Source organism: Mchenga conophoros, linkage group LG14 (genome assembly GCF_057382185.1).
Source record: "Mchenga conophoros isolate Kocher_MC1m ecotype Shallow Benthic linkage group LG14, M_conophoros_male_GT1.1, whole genome shotgun sequence".
NCBI classification, from domain to species: Eukaryota; Metazoa; Chordata; class Actinopteri; order Cichliformes; family Cichlidae; genus Mchenga; species Mchenga conophoros.
In genome coordinates, this window is record NC_140539.1 from 24,148,038 (window position 1) to 24,170,673 (window position 22,636).

Genomic DNA, 22,636 nt, shown 5'->3' on the forward strand with positions numbered 1-22,636 from the left:
GAACAACAAGTAGGCCTGCAGAGTGAGAGCGAAGTGCTCTAATAGGGTGATATGGTACTACAAGGTCATTAAGATAAGATGGGGCCTGATTATTTAAGACCTTGTATGTGAAGAGCAGGATTTTGAATTCAATTCTGGATTTAACAGGAAGCCAATGAAGGGAAGCCAAAACAGGAGAAATATGCTCTCTCCTTCTAGTCCCTGTCAGTACTCTTGCTGCAGCATTTTGGATTAGCTGAAGGCTTTTCAGTGAGTTTTTTGGACATCCTGATAATAATGAATTACAGTAGTCCAGCCTGGAAGTAATAAATGCATGAACTAGTTTTTCAGCGTCACTCTGAGACAGGATATTTCTAATTTTAGAGATGTTGCGCAAATGGAAGAACGCAGTCTTACATATTTGTTTAATATGTGCATTGAAGGACATATCCTGGTCAAAAATGACTCCAAGGTTCCTCACAGCGTTACTGGAGGCCAAGGTAATGCCATCCAGAGTAAGAATCTGGTTAGATACTATATTTCTAAGATTTTCAGGGCCGAGTACAATAACCTCAGTTTGATTTGAATTAAGAAGCAGAAAGTTAGCAGCCATCCAGGTCTTTATGTCTTTAAGACATTCCTGCAGTTTAACTAATTGGTGTGTGTTATCTGGCTTCATGGACAGATAGAGCTGGGTGTCATCTGCATAGCAGTGAAAATGTATGCTATGTCTTCTAATGATACTGCCTAAGGGAAGCATGTATAATGTAAACAGAATTGGTCCTAGCACTGAACCCTGTGGAACTCCATAATTAACCTCAGTGTGTGAAGAGGACTCTCCATTTACATGCACAAACTGGAGTCTATTAGATAGATATGATACAAACCACTGCAGTGCAGTACCTGTAATACCTACAGCATGTTCTAATCGCTCTAATAGGATATTATGGTCGACAGTATTGAATGCTGCACTAAGGTCTAGCAGGACAAGCACAGAGATGAGTCCACTGTCAGAGGCCATAAGAAGATCATTTGTAACCTTCACTAAAGCTGTTTCTGTGCTGTGATGAGCTCTGACTGACTGAAACTCTTCAAATAAACCATTCCTCTGCAGATGATCTGTTAGCTGTTTGACAACTACTCTTTCAAGGATTTTTGATATGAAAGGAAGGTTGGAGATTGGCCTATAATTAGCTAAGACTGCTGGGTCTAGAGATGGCTTTTTGAGTAAAGGTTTAACTACAGCTAGCTTGAAGGCCTGTGGTACATAGCCGATCATTAGAGATAGGTTGATCATATTTAAGATCGATATCAAACCCCTTATGTCAAACAAGTGATTTATGACCCCCAATAAAAGTATTTATGACCACGGAAGTAATAAAGGAAGCAATAAAACATATGGTAGCCATAAAAATAACATATTAATAAACAATATCATATTAATAAAAATTATCATATTTCATAACTCTTTAATTTTCAAAAAAATATCTAATTGTTATAAATATATAATTTTTATCATCAATAACACTTTTCTCATTTTAAGCAAAAGAAAAAAGTTTTTACTTGTTTTTATGGCCAAAAAATGCCATCTGTTCTGGTCCACGGGTGTGTGCGCGCCTGCGCCCGTGCACGCGCCTATGTGTGTATGTGAGTGTGTATATGTGAAAAATCTGTTAAACCTTACTAATGTGCTTAGTTAAACTTGTGCTTTTGTAACGTTCAGTATGGCAAGACATACAGGCTGCATAATCTAACATTTAGGCTTAAATTTAACTGATAAATTAGTTATCAACCCTAGCTTTTTTTTTTCCAGAAAGACTTTCTCTCTTTTCTTTAAGAACATGGATCCCAGACCTGCCCACCTGATCCTGCTCGCCCAGACCCCTGTAACCAGCTACAGGAGTTCTGCGACTCCAGCGCAAGTCACACAAATGCATCTTTGTAGGGTTCAGCCAGCATCCGTTAACCCCTCTGGCAGATTTTGGGGCTACCCCTTCAACCTCAGAGAGAGTGAGCTCTATTTCTACCAGCTGCCAGTGAAAGTTTTGGCCCTCTATGTTCATATCACTCTTTATAGCCATCCATCCATCCATTCGCTTCCGCTTATCCTTTTCAGGGTCGCGGGGGGCGCTGGAGCCTATCCCAGCTGTCATAGGGCGAGAGGCAGGGTACACCCTGGACAGGTCGCCAGTCTGTCGCAGGGCTAACACATAGGGACAGACAACCATTCACACTCACATTCACTCGCACATTCACACCTAGTGGCAATTTGGATTATCCAATTAACCTATCCCCACAAGTTGCATGTCTTTGGACGGTGGGAGGAAGCCGGAGTACCCGGAGAGAACCCACGCAAACACGGGGAGAACATGCAAACTCCACACAGAAAGACTCTTTATAGCCTATTAGTTTTATTTGCGAAGGAAATTAGAACAAACATCCTAATGAGTGATTTGGCAGAACTACGTTGTATTTATAGAGTTGCTAATTATTTGGCATTATTGCAGGCAAACCAGCCTATGAAATGGATTAAACACATCATGACTGGGTTCCAGTGCTACACAATGAGCACTCCGAAATCCCTGCTTCAAACATACCACCATGCCAATCAGATTACTTATTCCGTGTGAGGGTGAAGAGGTGACCCTTCTGAATAAGATGGTGAAGGTTTGCTGCATTTTGGTGAACAGTGTGGTAGTAAAACCAGGGAAAAATGAAACTTGCTCTTGTTAAATATTCTTAAGTCTTGTGCTGTATAAATAGCGGTAATTTTTCAAAAGATACAGTAAATTAAGTAGTGTTAGTAGTGGGTGATATCGTGTAAACGCTGTCATGATTTTGTGTAAACATTTTGTCATTTTCTATAAAGTGGTTTTAATTTTTTTTTTAAAAAGGCAAAAATTGGTTTGTTTCTTTATTCAACTTTTGAACAGTGGTACTCAGTCAGTACATATTCAGTAAATGCAAATTATTTACACAGCAGTGCACTACAGGCATAAATCTAGACCCCTAGATAAAACATTATGGGTCATTCCCACAACCCACAGCTTTACTGCGTTCCAGCAAAGTATCCAATAGCAGTGACAACTCCTCCACAGTAGCAGGCGGGATTTTTCTTTTTTGAGGAAGGCTCCTTTTACCTTTCAATACGGATGGTCTGTTTATGTTTTGATCGAGAGCCTTTTTTTGGGCAGCTGAAGAGGAGAAGTCTATCTTATGGCCAACCTCTGGCTGTATCTTGGTCATATTACCAGGCAAAACCCAGTATGCAGGTTCATCTGTAACAGTCCTTGTGCCACGGATCAACACTGTTGCTTCTACTTTAAACAGAAGAGCAGTGACATGGCTGCAGGTCTCCACGACTCCGGCCATACAGGTGCAGTGGGCGGCTTCAACCTTCCCTGTGATGCTCACAATGACCCATGGCTGCAATGCTGGTTCATTCAGTCTTTGAGAGTGCAGTACCTGAAACATACAAAGTTAATTTAAAGACAAGAACTATGAGCCAAGGCCGACATAAATGTGTTTTATCTACTTTCTAATCCATTTATCATAAATGTAACAAAGTGTTTAGAAAGTGAGCACATACATGTAATTTTTCCTTTTTTTTTTAATGCATCCATCTATAGAACGCTGCATGTTATATTCTAAATCTGCCTGTTCTCTTTCAGAAACCTGCCTGCAGAAAATGAACCTAAAGTATGTAATGCAAGGATGTAATCACTTGCACTTCCCAGCCACCGTATACAGACAAAGATAATACAAAACCAAGAAAGACTACCATACAAGCTATACCACAGGCACAACATACCCTTGCATCAATGAGGTAACCACTGGCTTCTCTGAAAGATAATACTATACAACTCAGTTACTTATTAAAATTTCTTCAATCTGGATGGAATGAGGTTAAAAAAAAAAAAGTCCTAAGGACTGTGATGCTGTGATGTCCACTCCAGGCAAGATTTTGTTGACGCACACTTGAATGCGCCAGAATAGCAAATGTCTGTCTTTATTGATGTGCTCAGACTTACTGACGATCAATCAAGTGAATCTGATTAAGAGCACCTGACTGCTACATATCCTCTGAATTCATATGGAAGTAAGGGTGTACTGTGAGTAATCTTGTGAAAATCTTCTTTTTCCCATGAGTGTAAATAATTTGTGCTTTGTGTCTATACAGGGAGTGCAGAATTATTAGGCAAATGAGTATTTTGTCCACATCATCCTCTTCATGCATGTTGTCTTACTCCAAGCTGTATAGGCTCGAAAGCCTACTACCAATTAAGCATATTAGGTGATGTGCATCTCTGTAATGAGAAGGGGTGTGGTCTAATGACATCAACACCCTATATCAGGTGTGCATAATTATTAGGCAACGTCCTTTCCTTTGGCAAAATGGGTCAAAAGAAGGACTTGACAGGCTCAGAAAAGTCAAAAATAGTGAGATATCTTGGGGATGCAGCAGTCTCAAAATTGCAAAGCTTCTGAAGCGTGATCATCGAACAATCAAGCGTTTCATTCAAAATAGTCAACAGGGTCGCAAGAAGTGTGTGGAAAAACCAAGGCGCAAAATAACTGCCCATGAACTGAGAAAAGTCAAGCGTGCAGCTGCCAAGATGCCACTTGCCACCAGTTTGGCCATATTTCAGAGCTGCAACATCACTGGAGTGCCCAAAAGCACAAGGTGTGCAATACTCAGAGACATGGCCAAGGTAAGAAAAGCTGAAAGACGACCACCACTGAACAAGACACACAAGCTGAAACGTCAAGACTGGGCCAAGAAATATCTCAAGACTGGTTTTTCTAAGGTTTTATGGACTGATGAAATGAGAGTGAGTCTTGATGGGCCAGATGGATGGGCCCGTGGCTGGATTGGTAAAGGGCAGAGAGCTCCAGTCCGACTCAGACGCCAGCAAGGTGGAGGTGGAGTACTGGTTTGGGCTGGTATCATCAAAGATGAGCTTGTGGGGCCTTTTCGGGTTGAGGATGGAGTCAAGCTCAACTCCCAGTCCTACTGCCAGTTTCTGGAAGACACCTTCTTCAAGCAGTGGTACAGGAAGAAGTCTGCATCCTTCAAGAAAAACATGATTATCATGCAGGACAATGCTCCATCACACGCGTCCAAGTACTCCACAGCGTGGCTGGCAAGAAAGGGTATAAAAGAAGAAAAACTAATGACATGGCCTCCTTGTTCACCTGATCTGAACCCCATTGAGAACCTGTGGTCCATCATCAGATGTGAGATTTACAAGGAGGGAAAACAGTACACCTCTCTGAACAGTGTCTGGGAGGCTGTGGTTGCTGCTGCACGCAATGTTGATGGTGAACAGATCAAAACACTGACAGAATCCATGGATGGCAGGCTTTTGAGTGTCCTTGCAAAGAAAGGTGGCTATATTGGTCGCTGATTTGTTTTTGTTTTGTTTTTGAATGTCAGAAATGTATATTTGTGAATGTGGAGATGTTATATTGGTGTCACTGGTAAAAATAAATAATTGAAATGGGTATATATTTGTTTTTTGTTAAGTTGCCTAATAATTATGCACAGTAATAGTCACCTGCACACACAGATATCCCCCTAAAATAGCTAAAACTAAAAACAAACTAAAAACTACTTCCAAAAACATTCAGCTTTGATATTAATGAGTTTTTTGGGTTCATTGAGAACATGGTTGTTGTTCAATAATAAAATTATTCCTCAAAAATACAACTTGCCTAATAATTCTGCACTCCCTGTATGCTTTGTGTGAAGCTGCTTCATTAGCAAAAGAAAATATTTTTACTTTTTGTTTTAATGAATACTTAAAAAACAAACAGACAAACAAACAAAAACTTATCTTTAACCAGTTCAAAATGTAGAAATGTATTCCTTTAAAGTCATTTCGATGTTTTGAATGTATTTGTCCACTAGATGGAGCCAAAATACTTCAAACCCATGTTGTCACCATTTGAGTGAAAAGAAATGGTGGCTTGTTTGACTTCTGGAATCAGTTGTTTCGTTATTAAAATCATCTCACACGTAAATTAAACATCTCTATCCATTTAAAAAAAAAATTAAAAAAAACCTAACTCCACGCCTTCCTCCAAAAAGTTTTCGAATATGTCAAATGTTCACCAAAATAGAAAGCAAACAGCCATGCGAGGTGTACCAAATGAAGTGGTCAGTGTATATGCTGCATTTATGAATAGGTACCAGTAGAAAGGTAGGGATGTGACCGGATGCAACGTTGCGCCAACATACACTACCGTAAAATGTAACGTATGTGAGGAAGAACGCTATGCTTTGGCGACCTCTTGAGGCAAAAAAGCACTCGAAAGAACTTGTATTGACTCGTACTATACCTATGCGTGCTGGGACGCCGCTCAGCTGTTTGGAGGTTAACTCGAGTGATTTGAGGTTCTGGCGCAATGGCAGGTAAGGCGATTTGTCATCTAAAGCAAGTTGTAGCTACTCAAATGTGAACACATGAACACATAACTGAAGTTTTAAATCACACGCAATTAATACAAACAAGCAGCACGGGTTGAGGAAGTTGGAGAATGGCTATAGCGAACACGGATCTGACTGCTAATTGAAAACTTCATTTTTTCTCTCTTTTTTCTTCTCTCTCTCTTAGTCATTAATTATTCGTTGCCAGAGCTCAGGATGAAATCAAACTTGACCTGGTAGTAAGGCAAACCACCGGTTAAAAGCTCTGCTGTCATTTTTTGGCACAGCTGCAGAGTGAAAAGCAAAGGAGATCCTCCTCCGATCTAAATCCTGTTTAGTATCCGCAGAGATTGTGTTTTCACAAAACGCATTGGCCCAAGTGATGCCCTTAGAGGAAATGACGTGATACTGTTAATTGTTCTGCTTTTTATTTTATTTGTATTCTTTTCCCTCCTTTTTTCAGCGCGAAATCGTTTGTAGTTTCACTTTTGTACTGCCCACCCACTTTTTTTAATAATCGGTTTACATATCCACACAGCGCGGGATGAAGATCACTGGCCAGAATATATCAACACAGATTTTAAAAGTTACATTTAGTTATAAATTAGCTGCATTTATCTCGAAAAGGAAATATTTTTAGAAATATCTTGTGTTTTCAGATGGGAAGCACGCCACTGGAGTGCTTTTAATATGCAGCACTAAAATATTAATTAAATCTCAAATCAGGTACACCTGTAAAATCTAATGCAAACCAAACAGAGCTTTATAAAGAGATCACTGCTCAAACTTGCAGTTCTCCAAAAAATTCAAACAAACACTGGTCAGACAGCTGAGAACTGAGCTTTCTAAATCACAGATGTGTTTCAATCTGTGTACAAGCGTGTTGACTAATTTTTTACCACTTGAAGTCACCTTAAGAAGTCAAAATGAGAGCAAATTATTCAAGTTGTTACGTTAGTTTGTGTTGAATCATCTTAAACCTGATAAATGGGATTTTCTTTCTCCTAGAAAGCGCAAGCTCGATGCTTGTGCGGGTGAGGAGTAAGTTTGTTGAAAAGACCTCCAACCCTCTTCTTAACCAGCTCCTGGATGACATTTTGGAGGATGGCATCTTGAATGATGGAGAGAGAGAGTCAATAGTTGAGGAGAACAAGAACCGAGCCGACAAGGCGCGCTGCCTCATTGACACTGTGAGGAAAAAAGGAGATCTAGCCAGCAACAAGTTGATTCGTCACCTTCAAAAAAGAGATCCTATGCTTTTCGCTGAGCTGGGTCTGACTGTCTGACCAGGTGAGATGGGATACATCAGTGGAGCTTATCAACACATATGAGCAAAAGGAGGCTTTAACCCTGATTTTATAGAGTCACAAACTGATGTTGTACTTTGACACTGAAATACAGAAATAGGATCTATCAGGCTTTGACTTTGGTTGATGCCACTTAGGTTATGTTTAATCTCTACGCATTGTTGTTTGGCACCATGTTTTTTTTTTTTTTTTTACCGTTACCTGATTTTTCGTATTTATGTTTTTATCCACAGGAGGAAACGAAAACCTCGTGAACACTCATCCCTACTGCCGAGACTTTGTGAAATAAAGAGATGTGCAGTGAACATGCTCATCTTTCATCATCATTACTTTTCAAAGCAATAATATCAACATGAATGATCACATCTAAAGATATAATACTGTATCTTAATTTTTTTTTTACACTCTAGAGCACTATTATATGATGCTTTTATATTTTGCCAACGTGACAATCAGAAAAACAATCTATTTGTGCTCTCAAATGTGCATGAACATAAAACTGTAATGTTTCCAGGTTCCTCTGTACATTATTTTTTGCATGTGATGGATGAGAATTACAATCTGTTTACGTTAAGATCATTTTATAATCTAGTTGAATTAAATCTTAACGACAGTAAATGAGCTTGTGTGTTTATTATATAGTATGATTCATTTGCATGTACAATGACATGTGGACCTTTATAGCGCATGACGGTTTTTTTGTTTATGTTTTTTGTTTGTTCGTTTTGTTTGTTTGTTATGGCTCCCAAGTGAATGGTTAGCATGGGTGCCACGGTGTTTTATAATGTTACAGTATAGTTTTAGCCATTATAAGGTACAGTTTAATGATCCGGGTTACTCACATCAAAGTAGGAGCACCACAGGCCTGCTCTGACTTTTATACAGAAATTTATGCACTGTGCGGTACTACTATGTAGGTCATATGCGGAAAGGAGGAGCCTTATATCGTTCATCTCTGATAGCAAACATTACGCAAGCATAATCAGGTTAAAGTCAGCAGCAATTTAAGCAGGTTGGCCACACAAGTTTTGAGGAATGGCAGGTAAGAGCACACGGACTAAATGCATTTTGTTCTACGTTGTCATATATGAGTTTAGCCAGCGAGCAGGAATGCAGCACAATAGGCATAAAGTGTTTACCACCACTGGGTTGTGTTACGAACGTTTTGCGGAAGACAGCGGCGGAAAATATGTATTCTTACACTTTCGACAAAACAAAAGTGTTTGTCAGAGAAAAGTTTGAATAGTGTGATTCGACATTTGTTATTTTCATACTATGTTTATGCCAGATTGGATTCATACTTTCGTTTTGCACCCCGGAAAACTATTCCCGCCCGGATGTCTGTTGTTGAAAAAATCTTCTAGTGGAAGGTTTTCAGAGATGAGAGAGCGAGGGTTTAAGTTTCTTTGTTGACAACTATTTGCGTTATGTATACACACTGAATCCACGGAGGCTGTTCTTTAAGTACAACTTCTAAAGATGGGAGGTCACACATTTCCAAAGTGCGACAGGATAGCATATAAAGTTTGTTTTGTTTTGTTTGTTCTTTATTAAAATATCCAAATTTGTATGTTGACGACAGGCATCGGTAATGGTTTCGTTATGCATTAAAACAGTAGCTTCGTTTTTACTCCGCACTTTATGAGGAAGAAGGACATATCAGCCATTTCCTCCGTCAATCCGAAGAATACCGGGCGTTATAACAAGGCAGGATGTCCTACGTAGTGCGCAAACATTCAGTCTTTGTACGGAACCAGAGTTAGAAATGCTGAAGTGATTCATGCACATGAAATGTTGTAGATTAGCGCTAATATCTCAGGGGATCATTCTGTAAATGTGGGTCTTTCACCGTTAACTGCATTAAGATGCCGGATTATTAGATACAACTAATATATTTTACTTTGTTACAAAGCAATAAATCTGTACATAGATCGCAATGTTTGCTTTTAATTAAAAAAAAAAAGACTATTCAACTTTTAGAGTCATTGTGAAAACCGCAGTTTGTAGTGATGCTGACATGTGTTATGCGTTACTGCTCCCCACCACAAAGTGAAGCGTCCAAAGACGATAATACAGCTGAAAAGGCTCAAACCGAGCAACCCCCCCCCCCCCCCCCCCTCAACGTATTCGATATATTAAATAAAAACAGCAACATGTATACATCGCCCATTTAGTTTGAGACGAAAAGTTTTCAAAGGTCAGCAATCTTTCTAAACATTTCTAAAATGACATATTCTCTATTCTAGATAAGGAGCTTGGCAGGGTACGGTCAGACTTTCTGACGAGTGTGTCCAAAGCGGTTATAAAGATGCTGCTTGACGACCTCGTAGAAGATGGTGTGCTGAATGATATGGAGAGCGAGTCAATACTTGAAGAGAATGACAGCAGGGCTGATAAGGCGCGCTGTCTCATTGACACTGTGAGGAAAAAAGGAGACCGAGCCAGCAGCAAGATGATCGTTCACCTTAAAAGTAGAGACTCTTCTCTTTACGAAAAGCTTGGTTTGTCTTGCAGTCAGCCTTCTCAGGCAGGTGAGAAACCTTAAAAAATATTTTTATTAAAAAATATAGTGCAGAAGATAATGTAATGATCACACAGGTACAAACAGAATAAAATACATTATTTCAAGCAATAATCTGTTTTGTCAGCCTCAGCTCCAGATCCTCGGGAGCCACCAGAATGGTCAGATACACTGATCCACACGACTGAGAAATTCTGGAAGATGAAAATGGATGATAAAAGTGTGAGTCATTCACAAACCTCATGCAAAATATCTCAGTTTGATAATAAGAAATAAAGTGTTTTCTTATTAAAGTTAATGTTGAGACACAAGATAGATTTTTCAACTTTTTTCCCTTTATTTTTGTTTTGCAGATTTACCATGTGACCAAAGACGCCTTTAAAAATCGCGTAGCTCTGCTGATCACTAACATGAAGTTTACTGATGGGAAATTCAATAGAAATGGAGCTGAGAAAGATGAGGAGAACATGAGGAAGCTGCTCTCTGCTCTGGGTTATGAAGTGGTGAAATACACAAATCTCACAGGAAAGGTATTTTTATTAAAAGGGAAAATCTGGGGAAAAATTTTATGTCTGGTTTGTTTTGAGATACAGGAAGTTATGCCTTGACTTTTTTTTTTGTTATGTTCTTATACAGGCAATTAATAAGGCTCTAATTGACTTCTCCAAACATCCAAAACTCAAAGATACAGACAGTGTGTTGGTGGTTATAATGTCTCACGGGAAGCTAGGAGCAGTCCTTGGTGTCGACTGCAAAGAACCCATTTGTGATAATGAGGAACAAGATGCGTATGAGGTGAACAACATTTACAAGCAGTTGAGCTCAGACAAGTGTCCTGCACTTCTGAACAAACCCAAGATCATCATCATCCAGGCCTGCAGAGGAGGTGATCACCTTCTGTTCTTACAGTTACAAAAAAAGGCTTAAGTTATAGATTTGCTGGAGTCTTCTTATCTTACAAGTACATTGCATATGTTTCAGAGGAGAGAGGAGGTGTGCTTGTTAGTGACTGTGCAAAGCCAGATCTGGTCTGTGATGACGTGAAACAGCCAAGTCCATCCCTATGTGCTGATGAAGAGGGCTTAGAAGACGACACTCTACGATGTGTACACAAGGAAAAAGACTTCATTTCTCTTCTCTCCTGCACTCCAGGTCAGTGTAGCTAGGCAATTATTAAAACTTAGTGACACACACACACAGTGATGACACACATGAATCTGCAATGATAACACCCCCCCCCCCCCCCCCCAAAAAAAAAAAAAATTATTTATTTATTTAACGAAATACATTTTGAGAAACGTGAGTGTTCCTGTGGTCTTTCTCACAATCAGTTTTCTCTTCAGCACAGAGATGCTAAAAAAAAAAAAAAACCTGTATCCAATTTCTGTCTCTGAATTTTCTTTCTGCAGATACTGTGTCATATAGAGACAGGAATCAAGGGTCTATCCTCATACAGTACATTGTTCAGGTTTTCAACACCTTTGCACATCAAGACGACGTCGAGGAGCTCTTCAGAAAAGTAAGCGCTGCAAGTGTAAATTGTTTTATACTTATTGGAAGCAAGTCTCATTACTTCACAACCATGTTGATACTGCTTGTGACATTTATGTGGACAGTTACGTTAAAGCAATATTTAAATTACACTTCAATTATCACTGGGAAATAGTGCATGTACAGTATTAAAAGTAAAATAATAAAAGGTTAAAAAGTTTGCAGAGTATGGCCCAAAAGAAGGCTTTCAAAGCATTTTTCATCTCCTGGAAGTTACGCTTACAGGAATCAATAAGTGCCATATCTGTCACTTATGTTTCTGGAACATGTGGAAAGTTGTATTGCTATAGTCAAGCAGTAATTACTTTGTTCTCGTGTCATTAGTGTGATAATGTTGTACATTATTACTGTGATAATGTCGTACATCATTTTAATCATACAGGTGATGCAACGCTTTGAAGACTTCAGTGTTCAAAACAGGAGACAGATGCCAACAAAAGACAGATGCACACTGACAAGACGCTTCTACTTCTTTCCAGGCCTCTGAGATATTTTTACAGTTATGTAACTCAACTTTGCTGCCATTTCAATTGATGTTTTTAGTGCTCAGAGTTAGGTCATTTTATCATTTCCAAAGAACTACAAAGAGATGCAAACCTAGAAGCAAAAAGATGATATGATCTCACAGTTAGACAAAAATGGCCACAATAAGATGCAAAATAGCTACAAACAGATGGAAAATACAATGATAATAAAAATTTTAAAAGAATGAAACAAAGCTGCCATCTGTCTGTCTCCTTTGTTAAAAAAAAATCCTGATGACATTTCTAGCTTCATGTGAGACCCATGCACACAAAACACATCAACATGAAATATCCTCTATGTGGCAATTGGAGACGGTTGGATGGACGAACTGGAAGAGACGTCCAGCAGAAACAGGGTCAGAGAGGGACAGACATACTCTCTTCCACAGCATGTCTTTGTCCTATCTTCCTCCCTTCACACCATCTTTGCAGAAGATGGACACCCCTCCCTCAACCTGGTTCTGCTAGGGCTTTCTTCCTGTTATAAGGGAGTTTTTCCTTCCCACTGTCGCTAAACCTCTTGTTTGCATAGGAGTCCATATGATTGTTAGCTTTTCTCTGTTTTCTTTGTATTATTTTTTTTCTATTATTCTAGAGTAACATGTAAAGTATCCTGACATAACTGTTGCTGTGTTTTCATGCTATACAAAAATAAAGAAATAAAAATAAAATGCGCTTTGCTTTTATTTTCCACTCACTGCCTTTCTCTCTCTTTGGATTCATACACCACTGCTGCATTTAACTTAAGGAGTTACTACACTCTGCCTCTCTCTCCTACAGTGTCTTGCTCTCAATTCTTCTCATCTCTGCCCTTGTCGCCACATCTTCCTGTTAAAAAAGAATCCACTGGTGTTAAGTGCTTGTTCAAAGGGGGTCATCTGACTGTAATTGTGCTTGTTTGTTTGTTTATATCATAGGACCTTTAGCCTACAATATAAATTGCCCTGAGGTGACAACTGGTATACTGGTTTAGGGCTTTTGCTATACTGCTCCACTTGATGGTCATAGCTTAGAAGATTTTTTTAAAGGATCTTTTTTAATTTTCAGTCCTTACAATGCCCCAGCAGGTAGGGGCACCAGCCACTGACAGGGAGTGTGGTGGGGGAAATAGCCCCCACACCTGGGGATGCCCGAGACTTTCAGAAGGAGGTGAAGCCTAAGACCCAGCCTGACACATACAGGTCCTTCTCAAAAAATTAGCATATAGTGATAAAGTTCATTATTTTCTGTAATGTACTGATAAACAGTAGACTTTCATATATTTTAGATTCATTACACACAACTGAAGTAGTTCAAGCCTTTTATTGTTTTAATATTGATGATTTTGGCATACAGCTCATGAAAACCCAAAATTCCTATCTCAAAAAAGTAGCATATTTCATCTGACCAATAAAAGAAAAGTGTTTTTAATACAAAAAAAAAGTCAACCTTCAAATAATTATGTTCAGTTATGCACTCAATACTTGGTCGGGAATCCTTTTGCAGAAATGACTGCTTCAATGCGGCGTGGCATGGAGGCAATCAGCCTGTGGCACTGCTGAGGTGTTATGGAGGCCCAGGATGCTTCGATAGCGGCCTTAAGCTCATCCAGAGTGTTGGGTCTTGCGTCTCTCAACTTTCTCTTCACAATATCCCACAGATTCTTTATGGGGTTCAGGTCAGGAGAGTTGGCAGGCCAATTGAGCACAGTAATACCATGGTCAGTAAACCATTTACCAGTGGTTTTGGCACTGTGAGCAGGTGCCAGGTCGTGCTGAAAAATGAAATCTTCATCTCCATAAAGCTTTTCAGCAGATGGAAGCATGAAGTGCTCCAAAATCTCCTGATAGCTAGCTACATTGACCCTGCCCTTGATAAAACACAGTGGACCAACACCAGCAGCTGACATGGCACCCCAGACCATCACTGACTGTGGATACTTGACACTGGACTTCAGGCATTTTGCCATTTCCCTCTCCCCAGTCTTCCTCCAGATTCTGGCACCTTGATTTCCGAATGACATGAAAAAGTTGCTTTCATCCGAAAAAAGTACTTTGGACCACTGAGAAACAGTCCAGCGCTGCTTCTCTGAAGCCCAGGTCAGGCGCTTCTGCTGCTGTTTCTGGTTCAAAAGTGGTTTGACCTGGGGAATGCGGCACCTGTAGCCCATTTCCTGCACACGCCTGTACACGGTGGCTCTGGATGTTTCTACTCCAGACTCAGCCGACTGCTTCCGCAGGTCCTCCAAGGTCTGGAATCGGTCCTTCTCCACAATCTTCCTCAGGGTCCGGTCACCTCTTCTCGTTGTGCAGCGTTTTCTGCCACACTTTTTCCTTCCCACAGACTTCCCACTGAGGTGCCTTGATACAGCACTCTGGGAACAGCCTATTCGTTCAGAAATTTCTTTCTGTGTCTTACCCTCTTGCTTGAGGGTGTCAAAGATGGCCTTCTGGACAGCAGTCAGGTCGGCAGTCTTACCCATGATTGCGGTTTTGAGTAATGAACCCGGCTGGGAGTTTTTAAAAGCCTCAGGAATCTTTTGCAGGTGTTTAGAGTTAATTCGCTGATTCAGATGATTAGGTTAATAGCTCGTTTAGAGAACCTATTCATGATATGCTAATTGTTTGACATAGGAATTTTGGGTTTTCATGAGCTGTATGCCAAAATCATCAATAATGAAATGCTTGAACTACTTCAGTTGTGTGTAATGAATCTAAAATATATGAAAGTCTAATGTTTATCAGTACATTACAGAAAAAAATTAACTTTATCACAATATGCAAATTTTTTGAGAAGGACCTGTAGACAGGCATGTTTTCATAGTTTCCCAGAGCAGACACTTCCAAGTAAGGCAGGTGAAGGGAGGGGGATTACTTGTGAATTGAAACTTACTGAACTTGCTTCTCTTCTTCGAGATCTTGCAATGATAAGAATATCTGTGGTCTTGATGCAGTCAACCCTACAGGCATAGTTCAGTGTATTGGAAACACTCAGCAAAGGAACGGTAGATGGAAAGAAAATTATTATATGAAATGAAGAGAGATGGTGATTTTTCTCTGGTTATGTTTTTTTGTTAATTTTTTGTCATTAACGTATAATATTGGCCATTAAAACATCGTAGAGTTGAAATGTTCAGACAAGTTCAAACATGACTTGACATGTTGTGGTAATTCAAAGGACACAGAAATGTTGATACTGTCGGTAAACTGCTTTTATCTCATCTTTCTGTTTTCTTTGACAGCAGCCCAAGTTTCACTTTTACTTCCTGTTCCTTATGTCTGCCTTCTTTTTAAAGCAAGCTGTTTTGATCATAATTCAGTATACACAAAATGCGTGTAAGTTAGGAGTGAAACTATCTGAAAATAAATTGAAAATAAATTAAGTTATAAATGCAATTTTGGAGAGTTTATATGCCTAACGTGCAGCAGATGAACCTATGAAAGTAAGAAGAAACATTGTCACAAAAGCAGCAGCTTGCCTATGCACTAAAACAGGAAGAAGAGTTTATGAACTCTTGTTCAATACAAGTTAAGGCTTAAATAAAAATGTTAAAAATGCAAAAGCTAATTGATCCTTGAATTTAAAAACATCTTACATTTCATTAACGGCTCTATAACCACTTATTGGCATCTCTTTGTTCCTAGGAAATCAGGCAGTGCTGTCCAAAACAGCACACATGAGCACACATAAAGGTTTGCAAATGGTAACATACAGAAAGCACAAGTAGTGCAGGAGGTGCTCAGGAACATGACTCTTAGAAAATATAAAAGATGTGTTCTTTGCAAACAAAGATATTTGTCATGACTTCATTTCTAAGAGACCACTGCTCAGAAGAAAAAGAAAATATTTTATGTTGCATTTCAAGTTTGACTTGATTACAACCACTTCCATGGAAGCGTGGTTTCCACACAACTATTAATAGATAAAACATCTTGGCAAACACACAATCATTTGTACATGCTGGAGGACACAGGTTGCAAATTTGTGAAGTAAAGTTTATGAAAGATGGCAGGTAAGACAGAAGTTATCATGATCCATGCACTTTCCAAGTGTTAATGTGTGATAGATTTTGATTTTGACATGATTATTTGATCTCATTCTTCCCTCTAGATAAGGAGCTTGCCAGAGTGAGAGGACGGTTTGTTGAAAAGGTATCAAAAGCCCTTCTTAAACAGCTCCTGGATGACCTTTTAGAAGAGGGTTTGCTGAATGATGGAGAGACAGACTCTGTGCTCGAAGACAACAGCAACAAAGCAGACATGGCCCGTGCTCTCATCGACATGGTGAAGAGGAAAGGAGATAAAGCTAGCAGGAAGATGATCGAACACCTGGAGAAGAGAGATCCTACACTTTACTCTGAGCTGGGTCTGTCCTGTGGTCAGCCTCCTGGTGAGTTCACCCTGTTTGGAAGAAGGAAATCGTACAGAATAAAGTCTGAACAGTGCTTTTGCTTTTTCCAACTGCAGCGTCTCAGAAGGAGCAAAGCTGGTCGTCCAAACTCATTGCCACAACTGACTCTTTCTGGAGGACAAAGCTGAACGATAAAAATGTTTGTCATGACTGTTCAAACACTTTTAACAAACAAGATTCAAATTTGGAATACTTTGTAAGTTTATACACTTAAATTTTACATTTATAACAGTAAATATTCTGTCTTTACATTTGCATTTTTAGATTTACCCTGTGGCAGAAAAGTCCATCAGCAGTCGAGTGGCCCTCCTAATCACTAATCGAAATTTTTCTGATGAGAGATTAACCCGAAAAGGAGCTGAAGTTGACGAGGAGAACATGGATAAACTTCTCCGATCTCTGCATTATGAAGTGGTCAAATACAAAGATCTCACTGGAAAGGTATTTAAATACTAATCTTTTATTCTTTCCTAGCAAATTACGGCTGAGTGACAAAATAACTGATGCTGGGACTTTTTGTGTTCAATCAGATGATCGATGAGGCTCTGATGAATTTCTCCAAACATCCCAAACTCAAAGAGACAGACAGTGTGTTTGTGGTGATTATGTCTCACGGGAAACGGGGAATTGTCCTCGGTGTCAATCACAGAGAAGAAGTGGAACCAGATGAATTCCCTGTTGACAATATTTACAAGTACTTGGGCTCACAGAAATGCTCAGCACTGCTAAACAAACCAAAGATCATCATCATCCAGGCCTGCAGAGGAGGTGACTTTCAATCATTTCATCTGACCAACATCCACAAATGTCCTCGTAGCTACAGTTTGGACCTGAATTAAAAGCATGCTGCGTGTGTTGCAGAATCTGGTGGCTCCGTGATGGTTAGTGACAGTGCAAAAGTGGTCTGTGATGATGTGTCACAGAGCCGCTTTGATGAAAACAGCATTGTGGATGACTCTACTCGATATGTGCACAAAGAAAAGGACTTCGTTTCACTTCTGTCCAGCACCCCAGGTCAGTTTGTCTGCTGATGGGTTTTATTATGCAAAAGATTTCTGACATTATTAAGATAAGCATCTGAAATTTGCACCAATAACACACAAGCATAGTCTCATTCTCAGTTTTCACATGATTTCCTGCAGACACTGTTTCATACAGACAGGAAGACCGTGGGTCTTTTCTGATCCAGTTCATCAAGGAGGTATTCAACACGTGCTCTCATGAGGACGACATCGACGAGCTCTTCAGAAAAGTAAGTACCTGAAAACTCGTTTGGTGATAGTGCTGCAGGCAAACAGATGCAGTCACTGGTTATGTTTTCATCACACAGGTCATGCAACGCTTTGAAGATTTTCCCTCTGAGAAACTGAGACAGATGCCAACCAAAGACAGATGCACTCTAACCAAGCGCTTCTACCTCTTTCCAGGCCGCTGAGACAGGATTGAATTTTGGTCAAAGGAAACACATAATAAGTGCTAATAAGTACATTAATGATTTCATGGATTATCACTTCCTAGTAATAAGGGATTCATACTTATCTGTAGTATAACGAGGGATATGCATTGATTATTGTGAATTATATGTAAAATATTGATTTCTTTGTTTCTGTTTTTACTGCTTTGTGAAAGTGAATGTGAGATTTTGTCAACTTTTAATACGTTTGGACATTTTAGTAGCTATATGAGTGAGTGTATCATTTACATTCATCAGTTGTTCTTGTCTATAATGTCATCACTGTTACTGTTATGTGTCTAAATAAGTAAATGAGCCCTTAGTTACAGTAAATGAATCTTGTATTAACTAAAATGTTAACACCAGCGGTCTCCAACCTTTTTTGCGCCACGGACCGGTTTATGCCCGACAATATTTTCATGGACCGGCCTTTAAGGTGTCGCGGATAAATACAACAAAAATAAAACTAGTACCGGTACCGAAAAAAAGAAAATTTATTCATAACACACGCGAAAAGACCAAAGAAAACCGAGTAAACGATAAAAACGATAACTAAATAACGCTGAAAACCGATAAAAACCCTGAAAACTATACATTTCACACCTGAGCCTCAACTCTCGCGGCCCGGTACCAAACGACTCACCGGTAAAGACATAAAGACCTGGATGGCCGCTAACTTTCTGCTCCTTAATTCTGATAAAACTGAGGTTATTGTACTCGGCCCTGAAAAGCTTAGAAATATGGTATCTAACCAGATTCTTACTCTGGATGGCATTACCTTGGCCTCCAGTAACACTGTGAGGAACCTTGGAGTCATTTTTGACCAGGATATGTTCCTCAATGCACATATTAAACAAATATCTAGGACTGCTTTCTTCCATTTGCGCAGCATCTCTAAAATTATAAATATCCTGTCTCAGAGTGACGCTGAAAAACTAGGCTGGACTACTGTAATTCATTATTATCAGAAAGTTCTAAAAAGAACTTTCGGGTGAGAGAAGGATGGCCGCCCCTCCCTGAGCCTGGTTCTGCCGGAGGTTTCTTCCTGTTAAAAGGGAGTTTTTCCTTCCCACTGTCACCAAAGTGCTTGCTCATAGGGGGTCATATGATTGTTGGGTTTTTCTCTGTATTATTGTAGGGTGTAACTTACAATATAAAGCGCCTTGAGGAGACTGTTGTTGTGATTTGGTGGTATATAAATAAAATTTAATTGAATTGAATCATGTGGGTCTATGACCACTGGTCCAACATATAATTATGCTTAATACAAGCATTTTGTTAGTAACTCAGATTTTTATTACTGCACATTAATTATCTTTAATCTACAGGTGGGCTACAATAATAGAAATTACAAGTATATAAAGTTACATATTTATAGAAATGTAATTATTTATGTAAAAGTTTTAATAAAATTGCCAATAGGAGGTGGTTAGCTTGTGATATTACTAATTACTGTGACCTAAATTTACTGTTTTTCTATTGAAGATCCAGTGGCAGATGAGTTATACATTGATTTAAACACATTGTATAGACTAGAAAGCTTTAGTAATTTATACCTGACAGCCCTTGTTATTTATGTTTTTTGAATAGAGTTTTAAGGAAATACATCACTTTATTTTGTATTTTAATTAGAGTGAAGATTTAAGATTGTGAGGGCCCAGTGGGATTTTCAGTTTTTTAAGCAGGCTGCAGCATTTTTGACTGTGGGAATGAGCATTTTAAAACATCTTATTATAGTACAGTTACTGACATATTAACACATTCACATTCAAAGAAATCATTAGATGCTTCCTAAACTTGTTCATCTGGGGATGAGCATGTCTTTACTTTTATGATTGGCTAGCTGACAACAGATAGGTCAAAAGATCCTTAACTGGGTGGAAAGAAAGCGTGAGCTCGTGCCTTTAAAAGTTGTGCAGTGTTTTGGCCACATCCTGTATGATGGTGGTTTTCAACCTTGGCCATCTGATGTAGCCCCCACCCTCAAAACCCTGTTAGATGGGTTAAAAATAATTCCCTTCAGCACCACCTTATAAACACCTGCACTGCTTTATCTCTTACGCTCAGTGCATGCAGCCTACCTTTGTAGCAAACTGCCTAAATCTTTAATCAGTTGGTAGTGGGTTTATATTTCAGACATGCATCTAAAATGTTTAGTTAGCAGTCCATATAACAGCTATATTCATGAGCCTGTTTTAACCATTTATCAGTTCTCTTTAGCTAAAAATTTTATTCATTTATTGAGAATTTCGTGGTTTCAAGTGATGAAATGCTGCATGAAAAGCATGGTTTGCTTGTTTCACTCAAGCCAGAAGCTAGTAGTGCAAACGTTTTCACTGATGATTTCCTGCATCTCGGTGCATCTCTTTCTTTACAGGAAGATGACCCTGATGGTGTGAAAGTAGTTTTGCAAATAGGAAGTAGCTTTCTTGGTAAAAAAAAAAAAAAAAAAAAAAAAAAAAAAAAATTGAAAGGAAATCCACAAACCTGAAACTCTGTAACATTAAGTGTACAACTTTGAAATGCCTTCAAATACTAAAAGAAAAAGTAGGTGAAACTCTGGTCTCTCTCATGCAACATTTAGAGGAATTATGGGTCGCACAAGACTTTTGCTCAATTTAAGGTTTAAAGAAGAATAGAATTAAGAATAACTCAAAGTATTCATTTGGAATCTAAGAAAAAAAAAGTGCATACTTTTAGTGGTATGCAGTGTAAAATATCTGAATGTTCAAACTGACTGTAAAGTTTTATCCATTTAATTTACATTTTCAAAACTGAACTTTAAGTTCTTAAATTTTAATGGTAACGGCAGTCTCTTTAGCAGCTCTTCAATTCTATGCAGAATAGTAAAAGTATAAATAAAAAATGTAAGAATAGCAGTAGCAGGGTGTAATAAAATCAGTCTAAAAGGTAAAGTGGAGAGGGATAAAAGGTAGTGTTCAGAGTGGGTTATTTTCCTTATTATTCAGCTGGTCTTCTTGTGCCAGTCACAGTGTATATCTCTGTCATATCTTGGTCATATGCACTGTGATTCTGATGACACCCTTAGCAGCTTTGTCCACCCTCTGCAGGTCCTTCCAGTCTTGTTCTGTGTGTACCAGGCAGTGCAGCACTATGTCATGAAACGACATACAATACAATACAATGTTGTAACTGATGTAAACCAACTCATGTGAGGTAAAATACAAGCAGATGATGGTAAGTTGGTGTAATGAGTAATTGAGATGACAGTGACAATTACATTTAACTTGTAAATTAGAGCAACCACAGCCACATACAGACATTATGTTAACTGATGATAGTGAATGTCTGGTACTGTTTCTCTGTGTTAAATCTGTTAAATAAAAACTCAATCACTTCACATATTTGATTATCACAACAGGCACAAGACTACAGAGGAAGTAATTGTCATCTGATTTAAATGTGACAAAACGGGAAATTGCAGAGTCCAGCGAGCTAATATAAGGTTAGGTGCCAAAAGGACAGAGCCTGCGCCTAGAAGAGGGAAGTAGGTCGGAAGTTCATGTCTACAAAAACAACAAGTTCAAACTGGAACAAGTGCCATTAGGAAGTAAGAGGAATTACACTCTTAATTCTGTATGAGAAGTTTAAATGTAGATTTGAGTGCAGGGTAACCAGATCCAAATAAATTTAAACCAGGGCGTAGGACGTGAAGGATAACATGCGACATGTTGCTAATGCTGAGTTGTCTGAAATATGGATTTATTCAGCTTAAAGCAAACACGCAAAAACTTTGCAGGTTTGACAGTTAGCATGTGAAGAACAAATACTACTGCAATTTTCAAATCTTCAGTGTAAAGTTAAGAAATACAATAAAAACAAAAGGAAGCTGAAGTTTCTTCATATGGTCTTTTCTGCCTTCTTGCACTCATTCTCGCTTCTTCTTATTTATTGTGTGACTATATGTCATACTTTCCACTTGTGAAACTGAAAGAACTCCACTAACTTTACTCAGGTAGCTTCCCAGTGTTTCATTGGGCAGACATCCCTTTTCTTTCCCAAATTTTCCATCATATTTTGACAAAATCACTGCCTTAGCAGATTTTAAGGCTGTGCAATTTCCCCTGTTGAGTAGAATATAATATGCTGAAAAGTTACCAAGATGCATCATGACAACCTTCCCTGCTTTCAGTTCAAATGGATAAACAGTCACATGCCAGAGAAGTGTTGATTTATTTAACAAATATTGCCAATAAATGTGTGGGGCGTCGTCTCACTATACTGGATAAGGGAAAAATAGATACAATACAGTACAAGCTATAGGTTAAAAGATGGAACTGAGCACTGGACACATAATATAGTTGGCTGTTTGTGGATGGTAATGTTGGCTTTGTTGTTAATGTTACTTTTCTGCACCATCTAGATAAATGCCTGTTCCTTTTGAGTTCTTGAAGTTGTTAGTTCTAATAAAAGAAGACTGCTACAATTTTCAACTTTATTTAGGGAAATGTGACCAGCAGC

At 38.9% G+C, this 22,636-nt stretch overlaps 2 protein-coding genes across 2 annotated transcripts; both read left to right on the top strand.

Moving 5' to 3' along the window:
- Positions 1-8,633: 8,633 nt before the first annotated feature.
- On the top strand, positions 8,634-12,983 carry LOC146559771 (caspase a-like). Its single transcript, XM_085243501.1, has 8 exons — positions 8,634-8,758; positions 9,963-10,247; positions 10,365-10,459; positions 10,591-10,767; positions 10,874-11,123; positions 11,219-11,389; positions 11,647-11,756; positions 12,171-12,983. Exons 1-8 carry the CDS (start codon positions 8,752-8,754, stop codon positions 12,273-12,275), a joined length of 1,200 nt encoding a protein of 399 aa, XP_085099627.1. The 5' UTR covers positions 8,634-8,751; the 3' UTR covers positions 12,276-12,983.
- A 3,276-nt stretch (positions 12,984-16,259) lies between these two features.
- Positions 16,260-18,620, top strand: LOC146559772 (caspase a-like). Its single transcript, XM_085243502.1, has 8 exons — positions 16,260-16,303; positions 16,402-16,680; positions 16,758-16,840; positions 16,966-17,142; positions 17,232-17,469; positions 17,563-17,715; positions 17,844-17,953; positions 18,032-18,620. Exons 1-8 carry the CDS (start codon positions 16,297-16,299, stop codon positions 18,134-18,136), a joined length of 1,152 nt encoding a protein of 383 aa, XP_085099628.1. The 5' UTR covers positions 16,260-16,296; the 3' UTR covers positions 18,137-18,620.
- The last annotated feature ends 4,016 nt before the right edge of the window (positions 18,621-22,636 follow it).